General features: G+C 45.7%; 2 protein-coding genes across 4 annotated transcripts; both read left to right on the forward strand.

Annotated features, from left to right (window-relative positions):
• The first annotated feature begins 19 nt into the window (after nt 1–19).
• LOC122030558 lies at nt 20–13,405 on the forward strand. Of its 2 annotated transcripts, XM_042589767.1 has the most exons (4): nt 23–110; nt 224–377; nt 527–612; nt 12,983–13,405. In XM_042589767.1, the coding sequence occupies exons 2-4, from the start codon at nt 287–289 to the stop codon at nt 13,181–13,183; spliced, it is 378 nt and encodes a 125-aa protein (XP_042445701.1). In that variant the 5' UTR covers nt 23–110; nt 224–286; the 3' UTR covers nt 13,184–13,405. The 2 variants fall into 2 exon arrangements, with proteins under 2 accessions (XP_042445700.1, XP_042445701.1); XM_042589766.1 differs by having other exon boundaries at nt 20–377.
• A 3,734-nt stretch (nt 13,406–17,139) lies between these two features.
• On the forward strand, nt 17,140–25,007 carry LOC122030188 (QWRF motif-containing protein 2-like). 2 transcript variants are annotated; one of them, XM_042589357.1, is made up of 6 exons: nt 17,140–18,746; nt 22,232–22,351; nt 23,758–23,874; nt 23,962–24,051; nt 24,469–24,576; nt 24,658–25,007. In XM_042589357.1, the coding sequence occupies exons 1-6, from the start codon at nt 17,409–17,411 to the stop codon at nt 24,718–24,720; spliced, it is 1,836 nt and encodes a 611-aa protein (XP_042445291.1). In that variant the 5' UTR covers nt 17,140–17,408; the 3' UTR covers nt 24,721–25,007. The 2 variants fall into 2 exon arrangements, with proteins under 2 accessions (XP_042445291.1, XP_042445290.1); XM_042589356.1 differs by having other exon boundaries at nt 24,469–25,007.
• The last annotated feature ends 660 nt before the right edge of the window (nt 25,008–25,667 follow it).

The raw sequence follows: 25,667 nt of genomic DNA on the forward strand, positions 1-25,667 counted from the left end.
GCTGTGTTTCAGTCTTTCGCAAGTGCGTGCCTTTCATCACTGCCCGAAGCTAGCGCGCCTCCCCACGCTCTCACGTTTAATCGACCTCGAGTTGTCCGTGTCTCTGCCAGGTAGTGATGGAGGAGAGCATGGGAGCCAACTACGACGGTGTTTTTTTTATAATATTTTTGAAATCCCTGCTTCAGTTGCTTGTCTGCCTCTGTCGTCCCTAAATCCCAAACAGACCATTAGGGTGTGTTCTTCGTACCCTTTTCTCTGCGCTATAGGGGAAGAAATTGGTTGGAAGATGAGATCTTCGCGCCTCCTTGCTATGATTCTGGTGGCTGGGGCTTTGTTTGCATTCCTCTTCTTCACGACTATGGTTTTCAATGCCGCAGGTATGCTTCCTTCCTGTAAATGTACTTCTACCATCCGCAGGGATAACCATAGTCCTGTTTCTTACGTTCATGCAATTCATATTTCATTGTGGTCTTAGGAAGGACAAAATAGTTCTATGATTAACGACACTGTCATTGTGGAGTCTCAGGTCTGACATTGACCAATGGAACTGTAATAGTTATCCCTGCGCATGGTAGAAGTACCATGACCGTCTTCAGAAACAGGAAACACAAGGTAAGTGAATGGAGTGTCAGCATTATTGATTTCATACTTGTGCATTGTTTGCCTTAATTTTTCTAGGCTAGTAAGAACTACTATAGATGAATGACCTGTACAACCGAAAAACTGAGCTAGTTTAGTTGGTCCTACAAAATCATCAATTTTCTGAATTAACTCATCAGTATACATATTCACATGCATTCTATTACCCAACCAAGCTTAAAGAGACTTTCTTTCTTTGAAAGGTAAGTGAGAAGGAGAGGTTTGAAACAAAATCTTCCATGAAAAAAACAAGCCTTTTACCAAAGGGCTCACTTAGGTTTCCAAAATTCCAGAGTGCGCACCCGGCACCCTACTTTCAAATGTATCAAAGGGTAGACTTGCTTTCATAAGATTCCCGAAATGGAACACATGATTACAAACAGTAGCAGCTAGCCAACTACCTAATCTACTAGTCAAGTTATAGGTTGTTGATGAAAATTATTAGCCGAGATAGGGTAATTTAAATAAACTAGTGCTGCACTCATCAACTATTAAAAAAATAAAAGGCATTAACTACTTGAGCTATAGGTTCTTCACTTGATCCGGTGGTAAGAACAAGGGATCCTCGTTGTAAGGAGTCAACATCACGTAGAAGTCAAAGGGTCAGGTGGTCCATCAAAGAAGGTCGGATCAAATAGGCCGACCGGAGAAAGGGGTCTGACCGACCGGGCGGCCGCCCAGTGTTTAGCTGATGGCAAAAGGCACCCCTATGAAAGTCGGGGTTCCGACGCTCATTGAGCAAGACCGTAGGGCCGAGCGGACCGCATGCTCGGCCGAAGACATGGAGCATACTGCTAACAGTCGCTACAACACATTACCGATAATTTCCCGAGTGGACCATCATGTATGCCTGGGCGGACGGAAGGTGGACGTGGGCCGGTCGGACGCCCGACAGGAGTTCGGGGAAAAAGACAAGGGACATCTTCTGACAGCTGGCATGCTTCGTGATATGGTCATACTTCAAATCATGCGACAGGGGGTTCCGCTGTCCCATCGAGGAAATGCTGGGACTGTAGCAGTATGGGTCAGGTAAGCTACAAGCCCTTACTGGGGTATGAGCTACGGACACGTGTACACCTCGATATGTGTGCACTCACTTCTCTGCTGCCCTATATAAAGGCCCTCATCCTTTGCCGGAGGTACGTATTCAACACCTTTGGAGCCACTCTTTTCGCCACTTGCTTGCCTGACTTGAGCGTCGGAGGGTCGCCGCCGGGAACCCCCTCCCGGCCCGACTTCTGTGCAGGTTCGCCGGAGCTTCGTGTAACCAGTCGAAGATCCACATCAGCAGCCGGGGAGCGCCACGTGTCCAGCGTCCGTTGGTTCAGCATTCGGACAGGATCAAATTGGCGCCGTCTGTGGGAACGCTCCTGCATCCGAACGGAAACAATGGACGAGACTAGACGACAACACATGGTAACGCTCTCCACGGAGGAACTCGACGCTCTGATCGAGTTGAGGGCCGCCAAGCTTGTGGAGCAAAAACAGAAGGCAACAGCCGAGCGGCCAGAGCAGCAGGCAACCTCCGCATCTGGTGGCCGAGCGGAAGCACCTCAAGCCACCGTTGCATTCCACCGGGCCCTATTCCGCACCCCCGAAGCCGCACCCACTCATAGAGATCGGGGATCTTCTTTAGATGAAAGACCGAGACGAGATGACAGAAAAAGAAAAGCCCCTCGAGCGGACTCATCGTTCGAGCGGATTAATCGCCAATTTTCAGAAGCTATTCTACGAGACCCTCTGCCCAAGCACTACGTGCCTCCGACGATCGGCGAATACAATGGAACCACCGATCCGGATGATCATTTGGGCAAGTTTGATAACACGGCAACCCTGCATCAATACACAGATGGGGTGAAGTGTCGTGTTTTCCTCACCACCCTATCTGGATCGGCTCAACGTTGGTTTCGAAGGCTGCCGGACGGGTCCATCACAAGCTTCAAGGACTTCCGGACGACCTTCCTCCACCACTTCGCAAGCAGTCGGCGCTATCAAAAAACCAGCGTTAGTCTGTTCGCCATCAAACAAGAAGCCCGTGAATTGCTCCGAGCTTACATCCAGCGGTTCAACAAAGTGGCCATGGATATTCCAACGGCCACCTCGGAGACCATGATGAATGCCTTCACACAAGGCCTCGTGGATGGGGATTTCTTCCGATCGCTCATTCGGAAGCCGCCCCGAGACTATGATCACATGCTACACCGGGCCAACGAATACATTAACGTGGAGGAAGCGCAAGCAGCCCGGAAAAAAGAAACTACAGCCGAGCGGGCTCCTCCTACCGAACGGAAGCCTCACGCTGCTCACCAGCCACCCAGAGGACCACGGGCCGAAGCGATTCGTACTCATCCAAGACCTCATGTCCAAGAAGTAGCAGCCGATCGGCCCAGGACAAAGAAGAGATGGACCCCGATGTTCTGCTCCTTCCACCGGACGGATACACATAACACCAGGGATTGCCGCAGTCTTCCTCTAATCGCCCACCCCACTCCCAGAGGCGGTGGTCGTCGGTCGCCATTAGCCGACAGGCGGTAGAAGCCTTGTGAAGCCGATCGGACGGTAGCCGACAGAAGGCAACAACAGACTCCCGAGCGGCATCATTCTCCGAGGAGGGAGAATCTCCGGATGTCTAGGGAACGTCCCCGACCGTCCGCTCGGGAAGAAGAAAATAGAGGTAATACCTCCCGAGGCGAGATCAACATCATAGCTGGTGGGCTGACCGGAGGAGACTCCAACCGAGCAAGAAAGGCGAACGTCCGGCAGCTCCAAATCCATGCAGTCGGCTGCAGCAGAGAGCGGGCGAGTGGACCCGAAATTAGTTTCGGGCCCGGGGACTTGGAAGGAGTTGAAGTGCCCCACGACGACGCTCTGCTCATCAAAGCGGTAATAGCCAATTACACTATTCACCACGTCTTTATTGACACAGGAAACTCGGTCAACATCATCTTCAAAAAGGCGTTCGATCAACTACAAATTGACCGAGCCGAGCTGCTGCCTATGACAACCCCCCTCTACGGATTTACGGGCAATGAAGTCCTGCCGGTCGGACAAATCCGGCTAGCTATCTCACTGGGAGAAGAGCCGCTCAGGAGGACGCGGACAACAAACTTCGTGGTGGTGGACTCCCCTTCATCATACAACATCATTTTGGGATGACCGGCGCTCAGCGAGTTCCGGGCGGCCGTCTCCACTTTCCACCAGAAGATCAAGTTCCCCGTCGACGACAGAGTAGGAGAAGTACGGGGAGACCAACTGGCAGCTCGACGATGCTACATCGAAATGGTCCGAGCAGAAGCAAATTCCGCTCGGAAATCGCTATGGATCGAGGTGAATGCTATAACTGAAAGGCCTCCCTCTTTAGTTTATGAAGAAAAAAAAGAAGTGCAGATACACCCAACCCGATCGGAGGCTACGACATTCATCGCGTCCGATCTGGAGGCGAATCAGAAAGAAGAGGTGATCCGATGCCTCCCAAGAAACCATGATGTCTTCGTCTGGTCGACACATGAGCTGCCCGGAATTTCACCAAGTATAGCGCAGCACGAGCTACATGTCCGACCGGACGCTCGGCCGGTGAAACAGAGAAAAAGAGATTTCAGTGCCGAGCAGAATGTCATCATCCGGGCGGAGGTGGGGAAGCTTCTGGAAGCCGGCCATATACGTGAGGTGCAGTTCCCAAGCTGGCTGACGAACGTAGTATTAGTCTCCAAGCCGGGCAACAAGTGGAGAGTATGCATAGATTTTCGGGATCTCAACAAAGCTTGCCCGAAAGACTTTTATCCTCTGCCCCGGATAGATCAGCTAGTAGACTCTATGGCCGTGCAGATGTATGCTCGGCTTACCAGGCTATCATCAGTCTGGCTTCTGGTGAAGATCAAGAAAAGTCACCGTAACGGCCGGCGAGCGCCTTATTGTTATAATGTGATGCCGTTCGGATTGAAGAATGTGGGAGCACATATCGTCTTGATGAATAAAGTCAGAGGCGGATGAGTAACTGGAAGTGTACGTGGGCGACATCCTCATCAAATCCGTCCGAGCGATCTCTTCAAAGACATGGAGGAAACCTTCCGAGCGCTACGGAAATATGGGTCAGTTAAATCCCAGTGCCTGTTGGGAGCAAAAGGAGGCGTTCTTGGGTTACATAGTAATGAGGCGAGGGCATCGAAGCAAATCCCCAAAGTGAAAGCTCTACAAGACATGCCGCCTCCAAAAATACAAGGGAATCTGCGTTTGACGTGATAACGCCGTCGATTCATCTTCAAAACCGCCGACCGGAGCCTTCCTTTTTTCAAGATCTTGCGCAAGACCACTAAGTTCCACTGGGACGAAGAATGCGATTGGGCGTTCGAAGATTTGAAGGCATATCTGAACTCTCTCTCCGGTATTAGCCAAGCCGGCTGCGGGTGAGCCACTTTGTATCTACTTATGTTCAACCGAGCAAGCAATCGGCTCGGCACTAGTGAGGGCGAGCGGAGAAGAGCCTGTGTATTTTCTTAGTCATATTTTAAAAGAGGCTGAATCTCGCTACACCGGGCTCGAGAAGCTGGCTTTTGCTCTGGTCCTCGCCGCTCGGCATGCCGTCCATACTTCTGGCGCGTACCATCATTGTCAAACCAATAGCCGCTCGGTGTATTATTGAATCGATGGCGTCCGGCTCATCGAATGGACGGCGTGAGTTGAGTGTTGCCATCAATACCAGCCCCGCTCGTGATCAGCCGGTCCTTGGTGATTTTGTGGTAAGTGCGTAATCGAGCCGGAAGCTATGTGGAGAATATTTGTGGACGGATCATCCACTCGGCTCGGAAGCGGGATTGGAATACTGTTGCTCTCTCCTCAAGAAGAAAAGATGCACTTATTCGTCCGGCTGGATTATAAAGCCACCAACAATGAAGCAGAGTATGAAGCCCTCATAGCCGTCTTGCAGGCATGTTCGGCCGGTCGTAACGCTCATTCGGATTCGCGTTACGTGTGAGCTCTCGGTACCTTCGAAATCAACAGTGCTCGGCTCAAGCTCTATGCTGAAGCCTTTGAGAAACTTAAAGCCAATTTTAGAGAAGTCATTGTCCAGAAGATACCCAGAGCAGAAAATCAAGCGGCCGATGAGTTAGCCAAACTCGCGAGCTCAATAAAGCCGATCGCCATTCAGCAGCCAATTGAACAAATATTGTTGGTGGCGCACGTCGACCGTATGGAAGGCCTTACATTTCCGAGCGACTGGAGGACACCCATAGCGGAGTTTCTGTGCTCGGGCGCCACACCGTCCGATCAGAATGAAGCCCAGCTGCTAAGGAGGAGAGCCGGTCGGTTCACACTCATCGGCGATCAGCTTTACAAGAAGACTTTCTCACGCCTGCTGTTAAAATGAGTGAGCTCGGAGGACTCGGCTTACATCCTCCAAGAAGTACACCAAGGATCATGCGGAGGACATCCGGGCGGACGATCACTGGCTAAGAAGATCCTATTGGCCGGGTACTTCTGGCCAACCTTACAAGAAGACGCCGCTCGGACCGTGTCGACGTGTCTTTCGTGCCAGAAGTACCATAACTTCTACCATCGACCGGCAGAGGAAATGAAGGCATCAACAGTCTCATGTCCGTTCGATCAGCGGGGAATGGATATCGTTGGTCCATTTCCTATGGCGACCGGGCAGCGGAAATTTCTTCTAGTGGCGGTCGATTATTTTTCCAAGTGGGTGGAGGCCGAGCCGCTTTCCAGGATCACCGAACAGATGGTCAAGAAGTTCATATGGCAGCACATCATCTGTCGATTCGGCATCCCTCGCCGACTGATTTCTGACAACGGACGGCAGTTCACCGGAAAGTTGCTCGAAGATTGGTGCCAAAGCTATGACATTGAGCAACACTTCACGTCCGTAGCATACCCCCAAAGCAATGGTCAAGCTGAAGTAGCTAATCGGGAAATTCTTCGTATTCTGCGTACTCGGCTCGACCATTTGGGAGGAAGTTGGGTGGATGAAGTGCCGGGCGTCTTATGGGCCATCCGAACGACTCCAAAAGAAGGGACGGGCGTCACGTCTTTCAACCTGGTGTATGGCGGTGAAGCGGTTATTCCTGTCGAAGTTGGAGTCGAGTCCGCTCGGATCCAGAATTATGATGACAACAACGCCGAGCGGAGGAACATGGAGCTGGATTTGGTCGAAGAAGAGAGAGCCAAGGCATCCGTCCGGTTGATGGCGTATCATCAAAGGATGAAGCAGAATTACAACCGGCGAGTAATCCCAAGATCATTCCAGGTCGGCGATCTTGTCTGGAAGAAAGTTAAGCCGGTTGGCGACGTCGGCAAGTTGGAAGCTCCTTGGGCGGGTCCTTTCAAAATCATCGAAAAGCTCCGCTCGAGCGCTTACTATTTGGAGGATGAAGAAGGACGGCAGCTAGATCGGCCATGGAGTGCAAATCATCTCCGGCCTTATAGAGCTGGGTGAAAGGTGCACTGATGTAACTCATTTTTGTGTATTTGCTAGTCGCCTATGTCCTTGTAATGCAGGAAGCAAAAAGATAAAAACGCCTTGAGCATTATCCGCCGAACGGTCTACTGCGTGAAGACCCCGTGCCGTTCGGCCGGGCATATAGATTACACGGTCAAAGGCTAGATGGTAAAGACCCCATGCCGTTCGGGAGTAAAATTAGCCTTAATAGGCCATCGAGCTCCGACGTTAAATATCGAGAGATGAGCTGGCGTCTATAAACCCTCCGAGCGGAAGGCCGTCGAGCTCCGACGTTAAATATCGAGAGACGAGCCGACGTCTATAAACGTCCGAGCGGAAGACCGTCGAGCTCCGACGTTAAATATCGAGAGACGAGCCGGCGTCTATAAACCCTCCGAGCGGAAGACCGTCGAGCGCCGTTAAATATCGAGAGACGAGCGGCGTCTATAAAGCGTCCGGCGGAAGACCGTCGACTCCGGCGTTAAATATCGAGAGCGAGCGGCGTCATAAACCCTCCGGCGGAAAGTCGTCGAGCTCGAGGTTAAATATCGAGCGAGCCGACGCGTCATAAACCCTCCGGCGGAAGGCCGTCGAACTCCGGCGTTAAATATCGAGGGACGAGCCGGCGTCTATAAACCCGGCGGAAGGCCGTCGAGCTCAGGCGTTAAATATCGAGAGACGAGCGGCGACTATAAACCCTCCGGCGGAAGACCGTCGAGCTCACGTTAAATATCGAGAGCGAGCCGGCGTCTATAAGCGTCCGGCGGAAGACCGTCGAGCTCCGATGTTAAATATCGAGAGAGCGGCGTCTATAAACCCTCCGGCGGAAGGCGTCGAGCTGCGTTAAATATCGAGGAGAGGCGTCATAAAGCGTCCGAAGCGGAAGCCGTCGACCGACGTTAAATATCGAGAGCGAGGCGGCGTCATAAAGCGTCCGGCGGAAGCCGTCGACTCCGAGCGTTAAATATCGGAGCGAGCCGGCGTCTATAAACCCTCCGAGCGGAAGACCGTCGAGCTCCGACGTTAAATATCGAGAGACGAGCCGGCGTCTATAAACGTCCGAGCGGAAGACCGTCGAGCTCCGACATTAAATATCGAGAGACGAGCCGGCGTCTATAAACCCTCCGAGCGGAAGACCGTTGAGCTCCGACGTTAAATATCGAGAGACGAGCTGGCGTCTATAAACCCTCCGAGCGGAAGACCATTGAGCTCCGACGTTAAATATCGAGAGACGAGCCGGCGTCTATAAATCCTCCGAGCGGAAGATGCCAATAAAAAGGATGCAATTGCCCCAGAAATCCGCCTTCAATATCGTTAGATCGTCTTTGCGTTCCGCTCGGCCCAGCATCCAAAAGTACTTCATCAGTATTTAGCGAACGATCTCTGCTATTCAAGCAGAATATTAAGTAGTCGAAATATGGCATATTAAGCCGAGCGGAAGAGCAATACTTAGTAACCTTTCGAATACCAAAGGGGTGATAATAGGCGAGCGGGCAACACACATATTCACCGGCGAAATGACAGAGTACATAAAAGAAAAACATTGCATTAAAGTTAAAACTTTAGGCCGAGCGGCCTAAGTACAGAAATTAGTATTTTTTGGCCTAACGGCCCAACTACATCTACCGACGTCTACTCAATATAATCATAAAGGGTCTTGGGGATGTTATCCAAAAGCGCCACTTGATCGCCGGCCGGAATATTAGTGGACTCTGGAAGAAGGCCCTTGGACTTCAGATATGTCATGGTAGCGGTCATAGCCATGTCGAAGGCTGTGTACATCCGCTCGCAAATTTTCTCCGAGAATTCGGGCGAACGGATGTAGCCCTGTCTCAAGGCAGCGACTCGACTCGGCTCGACATCTTGATATTCTTTGAAAGCCGCCTGGGAGCCAGTGAGGGCCTCGTTCAGATTCTGGAGGTTTTCCGCGTCGGCCGAGCGGCCCGCCTTCTCTCTGTCGAGCTGCTCCATCAGCTCTTTAACCTTCAGCTCCAGGCTCCGAGCCTCCACGTTCTTTTTCTCCAGATCGGAGATGGCCGTATTCTTCCGAGTGGTGGCCAGGGTAACTTTTTGGTCGAGCGACTTGACTTGCCGCTCGAGCTCGGCCAGATGATGAGCCTGGTCAGCTGTTTTCTTCTGTTCGGCTGCCAGCATATCTTGAGCCTTCTTAAGCTCCTTCTGCAGCTCGGAGTATGACGGGCCTTGAGAGCCGGACGGACCGCACGCCGCCTTCAGCTGTCTTAACTCCTCATCCACCATGGCTAGGCGGTTGGAGACTGCAATTTCCTCCACCCATCTCTGGCGAAAGAAAATTAGAGTTGTTAGCGGCCGATCGGAAAAAATGCATACAAAACTTCGGAGAGAGCGAACTTACCCCCGTGGCCTCCTGCATGTGGCTATTGGCCAAGTTTCGGAGGGGGATCAGCGCGGTGCGTGCCCGAGCATCGGCCCACATCTTAGCTAGGGGCCCTTTCAAGGTAATGGTGTGCTCGGGCGCGGTTGGTCGGTCGGCCTCTGGCAGCAGCTCTTCAGTCGGGAGATGAAGAGTGACCCGAATCGTGCGGCCATGACCGGGTGTCGTCCGACCGGCAGTCGGAAGGGGATCGGAGGCCGGCGCAGAAAATTGGGAATGAATGGTTGAGCGCTGGACTGAGTGACGAGCGGGCGGAAGAGCGCTGACGGGAGTAGCCTCAATTGGAGCAGCCGGCTCGTCCCATTCAGAAGGCGTGCTGTCGGACGAAATGGTTTCGGCCTCTGGCGCCTTGCCCCGAGCAGTCGCAGTGACCCGCTCGGATGGTTGGACCGCGGAGGTAGCTGACCGCAGGGGAGTCTCCACTCGGCGCCTCTTTTGTAGAGGCTGCTCCTCCTCCCGAGCGGAACCTTTCCAGGGGGCAGTTTGTTCTCCGGGGGGGGTGGCTCCGCTGGCCATGTTTTGGTGAGAAGCTTGAGCAGCCGACTCTGCCTGAGTCCCGCTCTCTCCTTCGTGGGATCCGACCGGCTGGATACTCAACGCTTCCATTTCTCTGGCCGCCGCGGCTTCTAGCGTTGCCGCCTTTCTCTTCAAAACGCCGGCCATCACCGAATCCATGACGATGTCCGCTGCAAGGGAAAGAAAAAAAAATCAGTTAGCAATTAAAGCAAATACCCAAGCAAAATTCTTACCGAAGCCGGTCGGAAGAGGAGTCCGTATGGGACTCAGGCCGAAGATGTACATCACTCCTTCGTGAAGAAGCTTATTGATGTCAAGTCGCAGACCGGCTAGTATATTTGCAGCATGGAGATAGTCCGGTCGGGTCTTGAATTTCTTCAGCTCGGGAGTGGGAGGCAAGCTGACCTGCCACTTGGTCGGGAAGTTGGCCTGATCGGGCATACGGATGTAGAAAAAATAATCCTTCCAATGTTTATTGGAAGTAGGTAGCTTGTTGAAGAAGACTAAGCCGGGTCGAGCTTGGAACATGAAGGTGGCCGGCTCGGCTTGCTTGGGGTAATAAAAATAAAAAAAGACCTCCGGTCGGATTGGGATGTTGTGAATCTTGAATAAAACAACAACACCACAGAGGAGACGAAAGGTGTTGGGTACCAGACTGTCGAGCGGAACACCGAAAAATTTACAAACGTCTATGATGAAAGGATGTACAGGGAAACGCAGACCGGCAGTAAACTGGTTGCGGAAGACACAGAAAGCTCCGCGCGGCGCCCTGTGCTGCTGAGCGGAAGGACCGGCTAAAAGAAGTTCAAAATCTTCGGAGATTTCGAAATTGTCGGTTAGAATGTCAAAGTCACGCTGATCAAATCGTGACTACATGGTAGTGTACTAAGGGCCGAGGGACTGGTCTTCCGGATGAGAAGAACTAGCCATGGCCCGATCGGAAGGAATCGAAAAGACAAAAAGGCAAAAGGAGGAAGACAGCGAACGAAAGGATATCCCGAGGATGAAAATATGAGAAAGGAATGTAAGGAAAGCACCGGAAACAAGGAAAGATGGCCTTACGATGAGAAGGAGCAGAAAAGAGGCGCCTGAGGTCGTCGGAAAGCAGAAGCGGAATCGCCGGAGCTCCAAAGCGCTAGGGGCAGGGGTCGAAATCGCAAAGGCAAATAAGAGAAAGAGAAGAAAACGAAGAATTTATAGGGTGGAGGCCGGGCGGCCTCCACCGTTGGATCCAGGTCACGGGAATCAAAGCGTGCATCGCGCCGTCCATTTCGAATCACTTCGATCCCATCAAAGCACCATGCCACCGCCGTCGTACGATGATGATGGTGCGCCACGTGGCATTCGACCATTCGAAGCATTTAATGAACGCATGCTCAGCCTTAATGTCGAAGATTGGCGCAGATTACGAGGAGATCCGATGACGGCCACTATTGATTCACTCAAGGCCATCTCGGCGGTAGGCCGATCGGAGGATACTAGCATGAAGGAGCCGCCCGGCCAGTCTCGCAGTCCAGTCAGTCGGACTAATCACCTCCTTCGACTAGACTTGAAGGGGAGGCAAGTGATCCGGTGGTAAGAACAGGGGACCCTCGTTGTAAGGGGTCAACGCCACGTGGAAGTCAAAGGGCCAGGTGGTCCATCGAAGAAGGTCGGATCAAATAGGCCGACCGGAGAAAGGGGTCTGACTGACCGGGCGGCCGCCCGATGTTTAACTGATGGCAAAAGGCACCCCTATGGAAGTCGGGGTTCCGGCGCTCATTGAGCAAGACCGTAGGGCCGAGCGGACCGCATGCTCGGCCGAAGACATGGAGCATACTGCTAACAGTCGCCACAACACATTACCGATAATTTCCCGAGTGGACCATCATGTATGCCCGGGCAGACGGAAGGTGGACGTGGGCCGGTCGGACGCCCGGCAGGAGTTCGGGGAAAAAGACAAGGGACATCTTCTGACAGCTGGCATGCTTCGTGATATGGTCATACTTCAAATCATGCGACAGGGGGTTCCGCTGTCCCATCAAGGACATACTGGGACTGTAGCAGTATGGGTCAGGTAAGTTCACTGACAAGCCCTTACTGGGGTATGGGCTACGGACACGTGTATACCTCGATATGTGTGCACTCACTTCTCTGCTGCCCTATATAAAGGTCCTCATCCTTCGCCGGAGGTACGTATTCAACACCTTTGGAGCCACTCTTTTCGCCACTTGCTTGCCTGACTTGAGTGTCGGAGGGTCGCCGCCGGGAACCCCCTCCCGGCCCGACTTCTGTGCAGGTTCGCCGGAGCTTCGTGCAACCAGTCGAAGATCCACATCAGCAATCGGGAAGCGGCACGTGTCCAGCGTCCGTTGATTCAGTATTCGGACAGGATCATCACTATATCTCCATCACATAAATGCATAAGCTCTTGAACTCCTATAAAATCTTAAGTAGTTAAACTCTAAACTCATGGACTGTGCCTTCTCTATGTTTTCTTGTCGCTAATGTGGTGCCAAAGCAGGTCAACAGTTGAACCCCTAGCTTGTCTGTTGATATTACCTCAGTTTTTGTGTTGTATCTTTTTCACAATTAACATTGCAATATCTACTATTTTATGACGCCTCATAATCCAACAAGCATTGAGGATGTTAAAGCATTAGAACATAATGAATCCTCTCTTAATAATTAAGCTTTTGGATTGTACAGTTATTGATATTCTTTAACACAGATAAGCTCATCGATGCATTGCCAACTGATATGACTTAGCAAGCCATTCTATTTCATATGATGACCACAGTTCTTGCTTGATGGGTTTTATCAAAAGAGAAGAACAAGATATTGTATTATCAAATTCTAGTTGGTAGAATATGACATGCGAATGTATCTTTTTGCATGGCTTAACCAAGGACTGAAGAATTTTCAAATCCCCGTTTGTTTATCACCTCTCTTATCTTGTTTGTGTTACTGACTAGCAACCTTTTTCACAGGTTAACAGATACCTCACCATCAATATCAGAAATGATAGAGATCTAGCAAGCATCAACAAAGCTGATTATCGTGGTACACCTCTAAGTTCAAGAGCAACCATTGATCATGGTCCAATTGAACATGGAACTCCTCTTATGCCATACAACCCAAGATCTGTGCCGCCTCCACAACCCTTCCACCCTAAGAATGGATCCCCATGAACAAACTGTTGCTCCTTGCACTAATCTTGTCTAAATGTGTAATCTGAACTTGCTGGGTCTTAGTTTTTCTCAAGTTAGGACAAACCACGCCCAAAATGCTAGTGGAGTAGACTAATTCGCAGATTTGTAATAATATCTTTAAAATTGCAAGTGCCTATGCTGGACATCGACGGCCATGTTAAACTTTGCTTTGTATAACTAGTTCCCTACGCTAATTACAAAGTTGGCCTGGAAATTTTTCATGCACTATTTGGTTGCTTCGCCAAGCTTTGAGATGCAGTGTCAGAAATGATCTGCTATTGCTTAATTTTTGAGACATTTTTTACTACGTGACTGATCCGGTGGTAAGGATGGGGATCATTCGTTGGCGGGAGGTCAATTACACGTGGAGGTCAAAGGTCAAGAGGGTCAAGCCCGAGGTCGTGCCAAGCGGAGTGGTCGGCCGATCGGACATTCGGCCAATGGTCGGGTTTTCGATGCTCAAGGTAAAAAAGGCTATGAGCCGTGTGGACAGGCCGCTCGGTCGAGACGCAGGACAATAAGACGCAATTCCATCCGAGCACATGAACAGGGCCTCCCAGGAGGCCATGAGCGCCGAGCGGCTGGTCCGCTCGGACTGAGAACAAGTAAGAGCGCTAGGAGATAAAAATGACAACTGGTAACTTCGTCCTCGAGACACCTGCCGCCGACAAACAGCATGGTTGGCGATCGGAGTGGACAGAGTATCGTACGGTGGAAGCTTCCACCGTCACATCCGAGATATGCTCAGACGATTGCGGAATGACGTCAGACATGCTTTTCTGACACGACCTATTGTGATATGTTTGGAGAACCGTGCACGCATCGAGAAGCATGTCCGCGTCTCCCCGGGATCCTATATAAGGACCCCAGACTTCGACGGAGTTATGTAATCTTAATCACTGTAGCCACAGTAACGTTACTCTGATTTCTCATTGCCTGACTTGAGCGTCGAAGGATCGTTGCCGGGAAACTCCTTCCGGCTCGGCTTCTTTGCAGGTTTGCCGGAGGTCCACCTCGACACCAAAAGACAGCAAAAAGCGTCACGTCCCCAACATCCGTCGACTCATAGCTCGGACAGGATCAGTGACGTTTCTAGTAAACCTCCTGGTTGTTGCAGGGTCAATCAGTTGATTAAGGGTGGCAGTTTTATAACAATGAAATAAGGATCAATTCTGGAAAAAAAATTTCCACCCTCTTGTCAAGTGACAGACAATTATATTCTATGGTTTACTTTTTTTAATATAATCGAAGACCGATTATAAGATAAGTATAATTATCTTTTCACTATAATAATAAACTTTTGCGTTCAATACATAACGATTTCACTTAGTGAAGTTATGATTTCACTTGGTGAAGTTAATTATATGAATATTCTTTTTTCAAATATGTTTTTTAAATTTTGAAGTGGAGTCTTGGCGCAACGATAAAATTATTGTCATGTGATAAAAAAAGTCACGGATTCGAATCTTAGAAATAATCTTTTATAAAAAAATATAAGGCTGCGTACAATGAATCTTTCCTTGGGACCCGTATGACGGGAGCTTCGTCCACCGGATTATTTTTTTTATTTCTTTTTAAATTTTATTGAGTTTTTTAATGAAACTAAATAGGTCATTGGACTAGCGACAAACAGAAATTATGCAACATTTCATTAAAAAAAAAATCAAGACCCTGAAATTCTAGAGAGAAACAAAAGGTTTTCACTGTGGTGCTTGAGACCACACGTCATAATGGCGGTTGGATGTCTCCTAAGAAAAGGAGGGAGAGTAGGGAAGGTGGATGAACTGTACCAACCTGTAAAGAGGATCAGATTGGAGGCCAAAAGTTAATGGTGGTGGAATGTTCACAGAGTGGCACAAGCTCTCGCTGGAATGAAGATACTTCAGAGAAAACGTTTTTTTTTCTTCTGATTATTGCTGCTATACATAGCAATTCTTTTCTTCTGAAAAAATAAAATTGAAAAGAGGTTTGCTTTATACAACTATGATGTTGTACGGAAGTGACTACTGTTTTAGTGACAAACGGTAACCCCGCCATCTTAATCTAATACACTGAGTGGTGTACAGTGTACTGGCTCTTTATTCTATTGAAGTCCTGAAGCAGCAGCACGATGGCTGAGATGCCTTTTGAGTTAGCAGTCATCTTTTTTCAGTTAACACGACGTACAACAGACACTTCAATAATTCACGAGCTAACAATTTTCTAGTGTAAGATTATAAGTTCTTGACAATGAAATGCTTGTGTTTTAAGGTTCGATCACCAACAACAGTTTGGGATGGTAGATGCGAGAGGTCAGCCTCAGTCAATGATCGAGCCTCGTGCCCCTCATTCCCGGAGATCTCCTCGGTGAGCTCGAAAGTCAACTTTTAGTGTTTTTTTTTTTCACTCAAGAAAATCAAGAAATCTACTAGTGTAAGTTGAAAAGAGTGACTCATCCACCGTCACGTTGTAGCATATTTTTCTATTCAAGATAAACAAAAGTTTCTGCATGTGCCAGTCAACAAATCATGACGTGCGATTGGTAAGATTCAATTAAGCCCTAATTTTATTTATCATGCTCTGTACTAGTTTTAAATTTTATGGCAAAAGTAAATAATCTACTTAATTACTCAATCATGCCAAATTTACTTTGACACTTGGCAGAAGACTCGACGAGAGCTTTGGCTCAGTTTTAGCTAGCTGCATTTGCAAGCTAAGCAATGCCAGTTAATGTAGCTGAAAACAACAATCTAACACACCTAATGCTAGCTACATTCTTAATGACCGAATCTTGACAATCCCCCTTTAGATTTCGTTGCAAATGACGTGGAGTCATCAGCCAACTCTGCTAGAAATGCAACTGCTGCAAGACATGTATTTATTGGTGACTTAAAAGAGAGTCCAATTATTAGTTGAAGATCCTAAACGAAGTTACGTGATAAGAAGAGAATCAACTGCCTCAACTACTGCTTCGCTTGACCTCTATACCTAAATCGATAATGAATAGTCTGTTTTTATGTTCCATCCAATACTAGTAAGTGGGCCAATAAAACTAGTCAAAGGGTTCGGTTAAATTTGGTCTTCTTTCTTCCTGTTTCCTTTTTGAAGTTTCTTCATTCATTATCAATCTATCAATATTCAAACCAACTAGGGCTCTAGCTCTTTAGACCTCCGAAGCTGGATGCACTGCAGTATTAGCGTTTTACATATTTTTTTTGGATTAGGTCACTGCAGCCGGATGAAGCATGAGATGTGAACCCATGGAGCATCGATGCCCAATTCAGAAGGGTGCGTTCCCTTCGCTCCATGCCACGCGACTGGGGCTTCCCTCTCCGTGTCACCATTTATGACAGTTCATGTGTCGCTCACTGGTGCCATTCTGCGTTGCCTTTGTCTTATGCGTCCCTTCCAGTGCGTCCGGAGTACGATCTCAGTTCACTTGCGGCTAAAAATGCCTAATTCTTGGGTCGTAAACCAACTCCTTCTCCAGAGACACTCTGGTCTGGTCTTTATCTTGGCAAGGCGGCATAAGTCAGGTGTCAAAAATAAATCCGACCATTCAAATTGATCCAAAAAAAATAAATAAATTCGGATTAAGACTCAGGTTAAAAAAAATTTAATCAGATTTGGATTAGATTCGGGGTCGGATCCGAATTTAGAATTTAGTAGATTTTTTAAAATTAAATTAAATTTTATTTTAAAAATTAATATTAATATGATAATAATTAAGTATTAAGATAAAAAATATAAAATTATAAAAAAAATAGTAAAAATTTATTTTAAATTATTATTATTATTTAGGTTTTTTATACTATACCGATCGGATTCGGATTCAAGTTTATGAATTTTAAATTATTTCAAATTAAAATTTTAAAAAAATCAACCTAAATGCAAATTCAATCCCACCCATCCGAATTAAGACATATAACATAAGCCTTGCATTGCTCAGCAGCAACAGCGCACTAAGCTTGCAAATGTACTGCGTGTTTTGTGCTAAATAGAGAGAGAAAGAGAACAAGTCTAATCTTTGAGATGCAAAGCAAAGCCTCTCTCTCTCTCGTTCTCTTCCTGATCGTGGAGGCTGCTGCTCCAGGGAGAGTGAAGACGACGGTCTGGTGCTCCGCAGTGTGATGTGACCGACCCTTTCCTGCTTGGCTTCCGGACCTTCCGGTCATTATAATTCGAGAAGGGAGAGGGAGATCGAGCGAGATCTGCGACTGGATCCATGGTGGTTGCTGCAGCCGCCACCCGGAACCCTACGAAACCACGCAAGAGCAGCTCTCCTTCTCCAGGTCGCCAAGATCCCCAGAATCCTTGTCGCCTGCCCTTGATCCCCTCGGAGAAGGACAATGCTGGTGACGCGGTGAGACGGTCTCGTACCAAGGAGATCAGCTCCCGCAATCTCTCCTCTTTTAGTTCCTCCTCCGCCTCTTCGAATTCTACTTCGTATTCTGCCGCCAGTAACTTCTCTTCTCCGAGCTCGTCGTCGAGCTCTCGGCGTTTTCCGTCGCCCTTCGCGAACTTCCGGCCGTCGACGCCGCCGGCATTGCGCCAATCCAGCTCCCAGAAGCGATCCTGCTCCGCGGATCGGGCTCGACCTTCCACGCCTGCAGGCCGTGGCGTGCCAAGGGAGGCCGAACCTTCCGTGGCCGCCAACACTCTCTGCACGACGACACGGAGCCTTTCGGTCTCGTTCCAGGGTGAATCTTTCTTCTACCAGACCAGCCGCGCCAAGACCGTCTCCCCTAGCACCCCCACGCCAGAGCGGCGGCGACCTGTTGCCGCCGTTTCTGCTGCAGCGAAGACTGGTGATCATTTGGAGAACTCAAGGCCCTTTGATAGCCGCCACCGATGGCCCGCCTCTCGAGCCCTGCCATCGAATTCGTTGATGAGGAGCTCGAGCTGTTCCTCCGAGAAAAAAGAACAGATCTTGGCCACCGTCAGGTTGCTCCACCAGACGATGTTGTTCGACGATAGTACAAGGAGGATATCGTTTGATGGGGGTGATCTCTCAGCTTCATCCGATACCGACAGTGTTTCCTCTGGGAGTAATTCTGGTACACCTGAGTTCAGTGCTCTTTCCAGGGCAAAGGTGACTTCCCGTGGGATCAGTGTACCAGCCAGGTATAGGCAAGAAATAAACAGCCGATTGCGTCAATACCCAGAGCCTTGTTCCCCTTCGCCAAATTCAAAGTCTGCGGCACCGAAGTGGAGTGGGACAAAGAAATTGTCTGATAGCCCCTTGTCTTATCCAAGTTCAACTTCTTCACCGCTTCGGGGACCCATGAGACCACCTTCACCTAGTAAGCTCGTGGCATCAAGGGGCATGTCTAGCCCTCAACGGACACAGACTAATGTAGCAATGAGTACCTCACCAATTGCTCGTGCGGGCAATGCTCCTTCCATTATAAGCTTTGCTGCTGAAGTGCGCAGGGCAAAGAAAGGGGAGAACCGGATTGAGGAGGCTCACTTGTTGAGGCTGCTTGATAACCGACATTTACAGTGGCGATGTGTTAATTCCAGGGCCAATGCTGCACTGATACTACAGAAATTAACTATAGAGGTAATAAATATTCTTAAGATTAGTTACCTGTATATCTTTGATAGTTTTTATTGGAGTTATTTGTGTTACCTAGCTTGTGGAACATAATAGATGTTATGCATTCGTTATTGTTTAGGATTTCTGAAAATAAATTTACTTGCTCTTCAAAATAAGTTCTCTATTATCTTTGGCCTCCATCCAGTCATATGATTCCCAGAATGAATGTAGTTTTGCCTTGAAATTTATTGACCAAAGGACCATATTTTATTAGTCATTTTCATTACTTGCAGCCTTAAATAATGACAAGAATCTTAGCATAATATCCCTAATTTTTCATGTGTCCTTTCTGTTAAACATGATTGTGAACTTGGTTGTGTACTGTTCTTTTGTAGTTGTGCTTTTGATCTCCTATTTTAGTTAGTCATTTCTAATTTGATTCCAAGGATTTATATATTCTATGAAGCCGTTGAATATAAATCCTTTGAAGAGCAGCAAAGCTCAGATTGACTATTTGAGGCAGACCAAATCAACCGATGTGAATAGATGAGAGAACACTTGTAAGTACTTCGCATGATCACTCAGCTGTCTAAGCTGTGCATGTTGAGAGGGGTTGTATATTAATACTGTGTTGTATAAAGGAAAACTATCAAATCACTTATATAGGAACCCAATCATAATATCCAATAACTAAATATGTAATGCGTGACTAAAATAACTATAATAATTCTAATTTTAAAAATTTCTTCCACCTCCGCTCAAGTTGGAGCATAGAGATTCTTATATCCATTTTTTTTTTTTTGCATGAAATAGAAAATTCAGAAAGACCCGATAAAGGTGAAGTTAATAGTGCAATGGCTAAGAGACTTGACGAGAATGTATGCAAGATCATGAGATCATCCATCAGGATGAGGGGACATGATTTGTGGGACGATTAATGGAGGAGATTTGTTGACTCTCTTCCTTGCAGTTGCCACCTACTTGACCTTCTCTTTGCTTCTTCTTGAGTAGACGTGACCACAATTAGAAGCTCTATAGGCAACTTAAGATTAATTGGTTTCTTTGCCTCAGGAAGGAAGTAGATGGTGAAACCGTCTTTATTAGAGCAATTAGAGAAGAAGAATGTTCCAGACAATCAAGAAGATAGGAGTTAGGATAAGAAGGGACATCTGGAGTGGGATGATGGTGGAGGTCTCAATGTCAAGGAGATCAAAGCAGAAGTCTAGAGTTGGAGTGATGGTGGAGGATGAAGTTGGTGTGGAAGCAATAAAAAATGGTGTGACAAATGTGGTGGATTAGAAAAAGGTTGTGGGCATCACATGACACCTAGTGTAGGGTAAGGGGCGTTGAAGGGTGTGTGGATGGTGTTTATGCTAGAGACTTTGGGGTAACGGCATTGGGTGAGAAAAAACAAATGGTAGTCATGGACATGAAAGCAAATATTAGGATTTTTATAATGGAAGAAGAAGGGGAGGTTGCAGCATTGATCAAAGACATGGCTTCCCCATAAATATTGAAGCTAAATTGCTTTATCAATGCTGCTATATAAGCCCATCCAAACTGGAAATTGTGGCTAAATGTTATGAACTTTATTTCTGAAAACAATTTAAAATAAACTGCAAGAGGTCACAATTTAACAGCTTTGTGTTTTGCATTGACTGTGTAAATGTATGTAGTTGAATAGTTGTCATAAATACACATGGCTTGAAACTTTAGCAGCCTGGAGATGCTAAAGATGGACTACTGTTTTTTGCATCATAAGAAATGAGAGAATAATTAGAAGCTGAAAATTGCTGAGATTTAGGAAGATCCCAAGTGTGGTATGGACGTGTCAAAATAATCCTTTGAAGTTCCTTGCAAGAAAAGTTGTGATGCAAAAGTCACTGAAATTAACAACTGTGATCAGGGCAAAAAGAGATCTGGTCATAGGAGCTAAGAGGTTATGATTGCATATAGCCTATTAATTTCTAGGGTGTTTCTGTAATTCTAAATGATAGTAAGGAGGCTATTTGGTCAAGTTAAATAGTTAGGAAGAATGGCACGTGATTATTCTATTTCAGGAGCTTATAGCTAGTGTACAATGGATAACAAAATTTAAAAATAATTTTAAAGCAAGATTCTTGTTCAGTTGTTGTCACCACCCAAGTCAAAAACCTTGTGGGTTCTATCTATAAAGAGAATATTCACTAATTAGAAGTGAGAAGTGAATTGTAACTCATCTAGTATGCGAAGCATGGCCCCAATACAGGATGAATAAGATTGATTGGAGCATTACAATTTACCCGACTTATATACAAATCACCTTCATTCAGCCACATTCAACACAAACTGGATACAAAAACCTACATGGATGATGTTTGTGTCCAGAGGCTAAGAAGCTGCCAAGTAGTTTTCTCAATACTAGTGCTTGTCCTTGTTGAACAAAATATTCACCTTGATGCACAATAAGTTCCATATTCACCAGCACAGCATAAATGATTTCTCTGATAGAATATTTGTCATGACCAAGCTCTAACTGCATGGGAAGTATAGAGTTCCCGACTCATTGTATGCAAAGCCTAGTCTCATAAGTGATGACACACTAATTATATTGCCCATGATACACCTACCTATGTAATTGGCATTTTCTTGAGGCACATGCCACGAGCATTGTGGCAAGGATCCCCTGCAAATGATGAAGGTTCAGAGGCCTAGGGTTCACTGAGTTGCTGCCCTCATACTCATTTTCTGCATTTAGGTTCCAACATAACATAGAGCTTCGGTTTCATAATTGCCACAAGACTCACAACCCACACACAAACTCTCATTATCTTAAAAAAACAGTGCATTCAATATGTGCTCACTGCTCACATATTTGTATGCATTGTTTCACTACTGCAGTCCCCTCAGGGCGGTGCGGTGGTTGAGACATGCGTCACCATGAGATCTTGGGGTTGAAACTCGGCGCGTTCGAGCATGCCTTCCTCCATGCCTTGGCCACTTGCACTAATGGCTAATAGCCACCTGTGATTTACCTCCTCCGTGTTACCCTAAGGACTAGTTGGCGGGGGTGCTGGGGGCGAGCAAATCACCTTTTGCCACATTGTTTCACTACTGCACATATGAATATGCATTGTGTATTATTATTCAAGTCACTCTCTTAGACCAAGCTAGTTTAGTTGAAGACAATTTAATTTATATAGGGATAGACTAAATGTGAATAAGATGATTGATTTAATCTATGTTTATGTTTATTTATCACGTGTATAAAGAATCCAAAAAATGAGAGAGAGAGAGAGAGAGAGAGAGAGAGAGAGAGAGAGAGAGAGAGAGAGAGAGAGAGAGAGAGAGATCCATTAATTAATATAATGTGTAAAGGGACAGTGTTTCATGTCTTAGGCAAAAGAAATTGGAAATGGATGAACATGACTTTCTATTAACAACTTACACTAATCTTCCAAATTGTTATGGAGTGTCAAATCTACATACATTGTGCTTTATTAGCTAATGGTCTCATTTGATCTTTACAGAAAAATATATACAATGCATGGACAACAACCTCAGAGTTGCGTGATTCTATTACTACTAAAAGGATCGAGCTACAACTTCTGACACAAAATTTAAAGCTGGCTTCCATCTTTAAAGAACAAGTACATCTATCTTTAACTTAGTTTATCTTTGTTTTTGAAATGTCTATTCAAGTCTGTCAGCATATGTCTAGTTATAATGTATTTGGATTCTGATCATGATTTTGTGATCATATTTGGTGCTTTCAATTAGTTTTAACATGGTCTATTATAATTTTTAGTATTTAAGAATCTGACTATTAGCTCGATGTATAGTTATTTGATAAGATATTATTGTTGTCCACTTATCAAACTACAGTTTAGATTCAAGGCTGCATTGTTATGATGGAAGCGAACAAGATCTATTCCCCTCTTAGTTTATAATTAGAAAATAAGTGAGGAATATTTTGGGACAAGATAATTAACTAATTGCAGTTAGATATATTTATTGAAAAGTTGCTAGATCTATCATTATCCAATCTAGTATTATGAAAAGATTTTCTCATATGTCGAAATAGTCACCAAGGTTAAGTTGCTTCAGGCTATTGTGAAACAATTCCAGCTTGGATGTTCACTGGAGTTTCTTGATTAGTATTGATTAAAGCCACAATTACTTAATCTCTGACAATAGAACCATATTTATCTAATTTTTGCTAAACCTGCAAATCCAAATTTGTATTCATCCTGTCACATCCCAAGTGGGTCTCCACCAGTCAAATGACAATTTAGCTCACCACCTACTCAGTCAATCAATCATTCCAAATAGAACAAGATGTAAAGATTTCTAATTAACTATTTTTTAAAAGTTTTCACAATGAGAATCCATAAGAAAAATCGAACTTGCATAATTAACCAAAAATTACTTACATTACTCATGACAGATGAACTATGAACCATTAATTAAACACAAGTTCCTTACTCTACTAGCAATAAGTGATATGAATGATTGAAAATATAAAGAAAACGAACTCTAACTACATAGATAAGAAATAAATGACAATGGAATTTAATAATAGTAAAAATTATACAAAATACACTGCAAACCATTTTTTGATTCTGCACCTAGTAACTGTTAGATCTTAACTCACCTGAACCCAAAATGACTTCCCCTTGTGATCCTGCAGTAGCAACGAAAAAAGTCATCAAGGAAAAACTGAGCAGATCAAGCACTATGATAAATGATAATAAGATAACCAACAATTATATAACATGAAATGAACTCAAAATAAGAAATCACTACCTGCAAGCAATAACCTTATGATACGTTTATACTGCTAATAACAATCATTGAGCAAGTTGGGACCCATCCAATGAGTGTACAACATGGTATGGATTTGTATATTTCCTCAGCTGTTTTCAACTCTTTAGGGAGCTTAAGAATTCTTAGAATCTTTTCCTTTTCTGCGAGACTTGCAGTTGTGTCATGTATTTCCTATATGTTTAGCTATTTATTCAGTTCTATGAACTCACGTCCAACTTTGTAAACGTAGTTGGCCTATCTGGAAGAATGGTCAGTCATTGACACAGAGCATTCAAGTTTATTGTTGGGAGCAATTGAAGCATTAAAGGCTAGCACTCTCCGCCTACCTATTGTTAGTGGTGCCAAGGTTTGTATTTATCTGATTTTACATAACAAACATAATGAGTTGAATAGATATGTTTACTTTGTCGAATATAATTGTCTTGCTTCACAGATGGACATCCTGGAACTTAAGGACAGTGTTGGTTCAGCAGTTGATATGATGCAAGCAATGGGATCCTCAATACGCTCCCTATTATCAAAGGTGATTATCTCTTCTACAGTAGTTTTGATGTTTGTGGTTGTGTTTTGGAATGTTCTTCAGATTTTGTTCAGAAAACCAAAACCATTGAATGGAATATATGTGTAAGCAAATCCAAGGTTAAGTTAACTACTATTAACAGTTATGATAAATGATAATTCTTGAGTTAAGCTGTCTATCTGCTGATTCACACGTATGATTAAGTCTTTCTTCCACATCACAATTTAGGATTTTCTACTAGGACTGATGTACCTGATGGAGTCTCAAAATCTTGAGCAGCGTCCTTTTGCTCATAGTGTCCATTTTGCACATCTCATTGACATCAAACTCAAACTTTTTGTTGCAAATTCACTATATACAAAATTTGTGTGGCTAGTTGGGACAAACATGGTGTAATTTGTCAGAAATGCCTCTTTACAGGTACAAGGAACTAGTATCTTGTTATCTGACATTACTAAATTGGCGGCACAAGAAAGAGCACTACTTGATCAATCAAGAAATCTCTTGTCCACAGCGGCAGCTATGCATGCAAGTCTCACTTTTTCCCCCCTTTTCTCCCCCATCATTTCATGTTTAACTTCCCAACTTTTATATGAATTTGTGAAACAGGTAAAGCAATGCAGCCTGCAAGGGCATCTAGTACAGCTAAAAAGAAAAGCCAGCCGATTGTAAGCACATAGCAGGTTCCCTTAGCAAACTTGTGATCACTAACATCACAGAAAGCTCTTCCTTTTTCTAACCAGAATGATTGCCATGAAATAAAGAAGCTAAACCCTTAAAAAAAAAGTCTTTTGTGTGTCTGATTTGCATATTTTTCGTCATTTCCCACCATCTGTGTTTGCTCCAACAAGGGATTGATAGCCTTTCTCAGTCATGATCATGCTCTTCTTACCACAATCAAAGAAAAGTTTATGTACATATACAATGCATTGCTTGGTTAAAGCTAGCATTTTTTGTTAGTTTGTTTTTGTCTGGAAGTTTGGCACTTTGAACTACAATGGAGCAGTGGGTCATTTACTCATCTTGACATGCCATTGTTGGCTAGCTAAGTATATCATTTTCCACATCGTCTCATCTTTAACAAAAGGTTTTTGGTCTTTTGCCACGAGGGTGTAGGCGGTTCCTCTTATTGTCATTGATATCTGCTACTCATTGTTCTCGTGTGATCATGGAAGTGGAATTGGATGTCATTCTCCCTAACTCTGAAGAAAAGGAAACATTTTGTGTCGCAGACTCCTAGTTAGCTCTCTTTTATTGTCAATTCTTTTCTGTTGGGAAAAAAATTTCCTCTATTTTCTCCTGTTAAACGTTTTTCTGCTTTCCGTGCTAATATGAAATTTGGAAAAGTAAACCTCATGTACTAGGTAACCATGTAAACTAAACGTTGACACCCTCAACCTTACATCTCCATCTCTTTCAGTACCAGTAGAAAATTGATTGGCCTAGTACAATCGTCTTTGATTTCACTGAGTCATGGTCTTGTGTCAGATTGATTGGCTCTATTCGGAAAATAAATATTGAAAATGATTTTTAATTGAAAACTAAACTAAATGTGCAAATCAAGTAGGCCTCTTGGCTCCTAGTTGATCAGTCGTTTTGATTTTTGAACCGGCCAAATT

Source organism: Zingiber officinale, chromosome 10B (assembly GCF_018446385.1).
Source record: "Zingiber officinale cultivar Zhangliang chromosome 10B, Zo_v1.1, whole genome shotgun sequence".
NCBI lineage: Eukaryota > Viridiplantae > Streptophyta > Magnoliopsida > Zingiberales > Zingiberaceae > Zingiber > Zingiber officinale.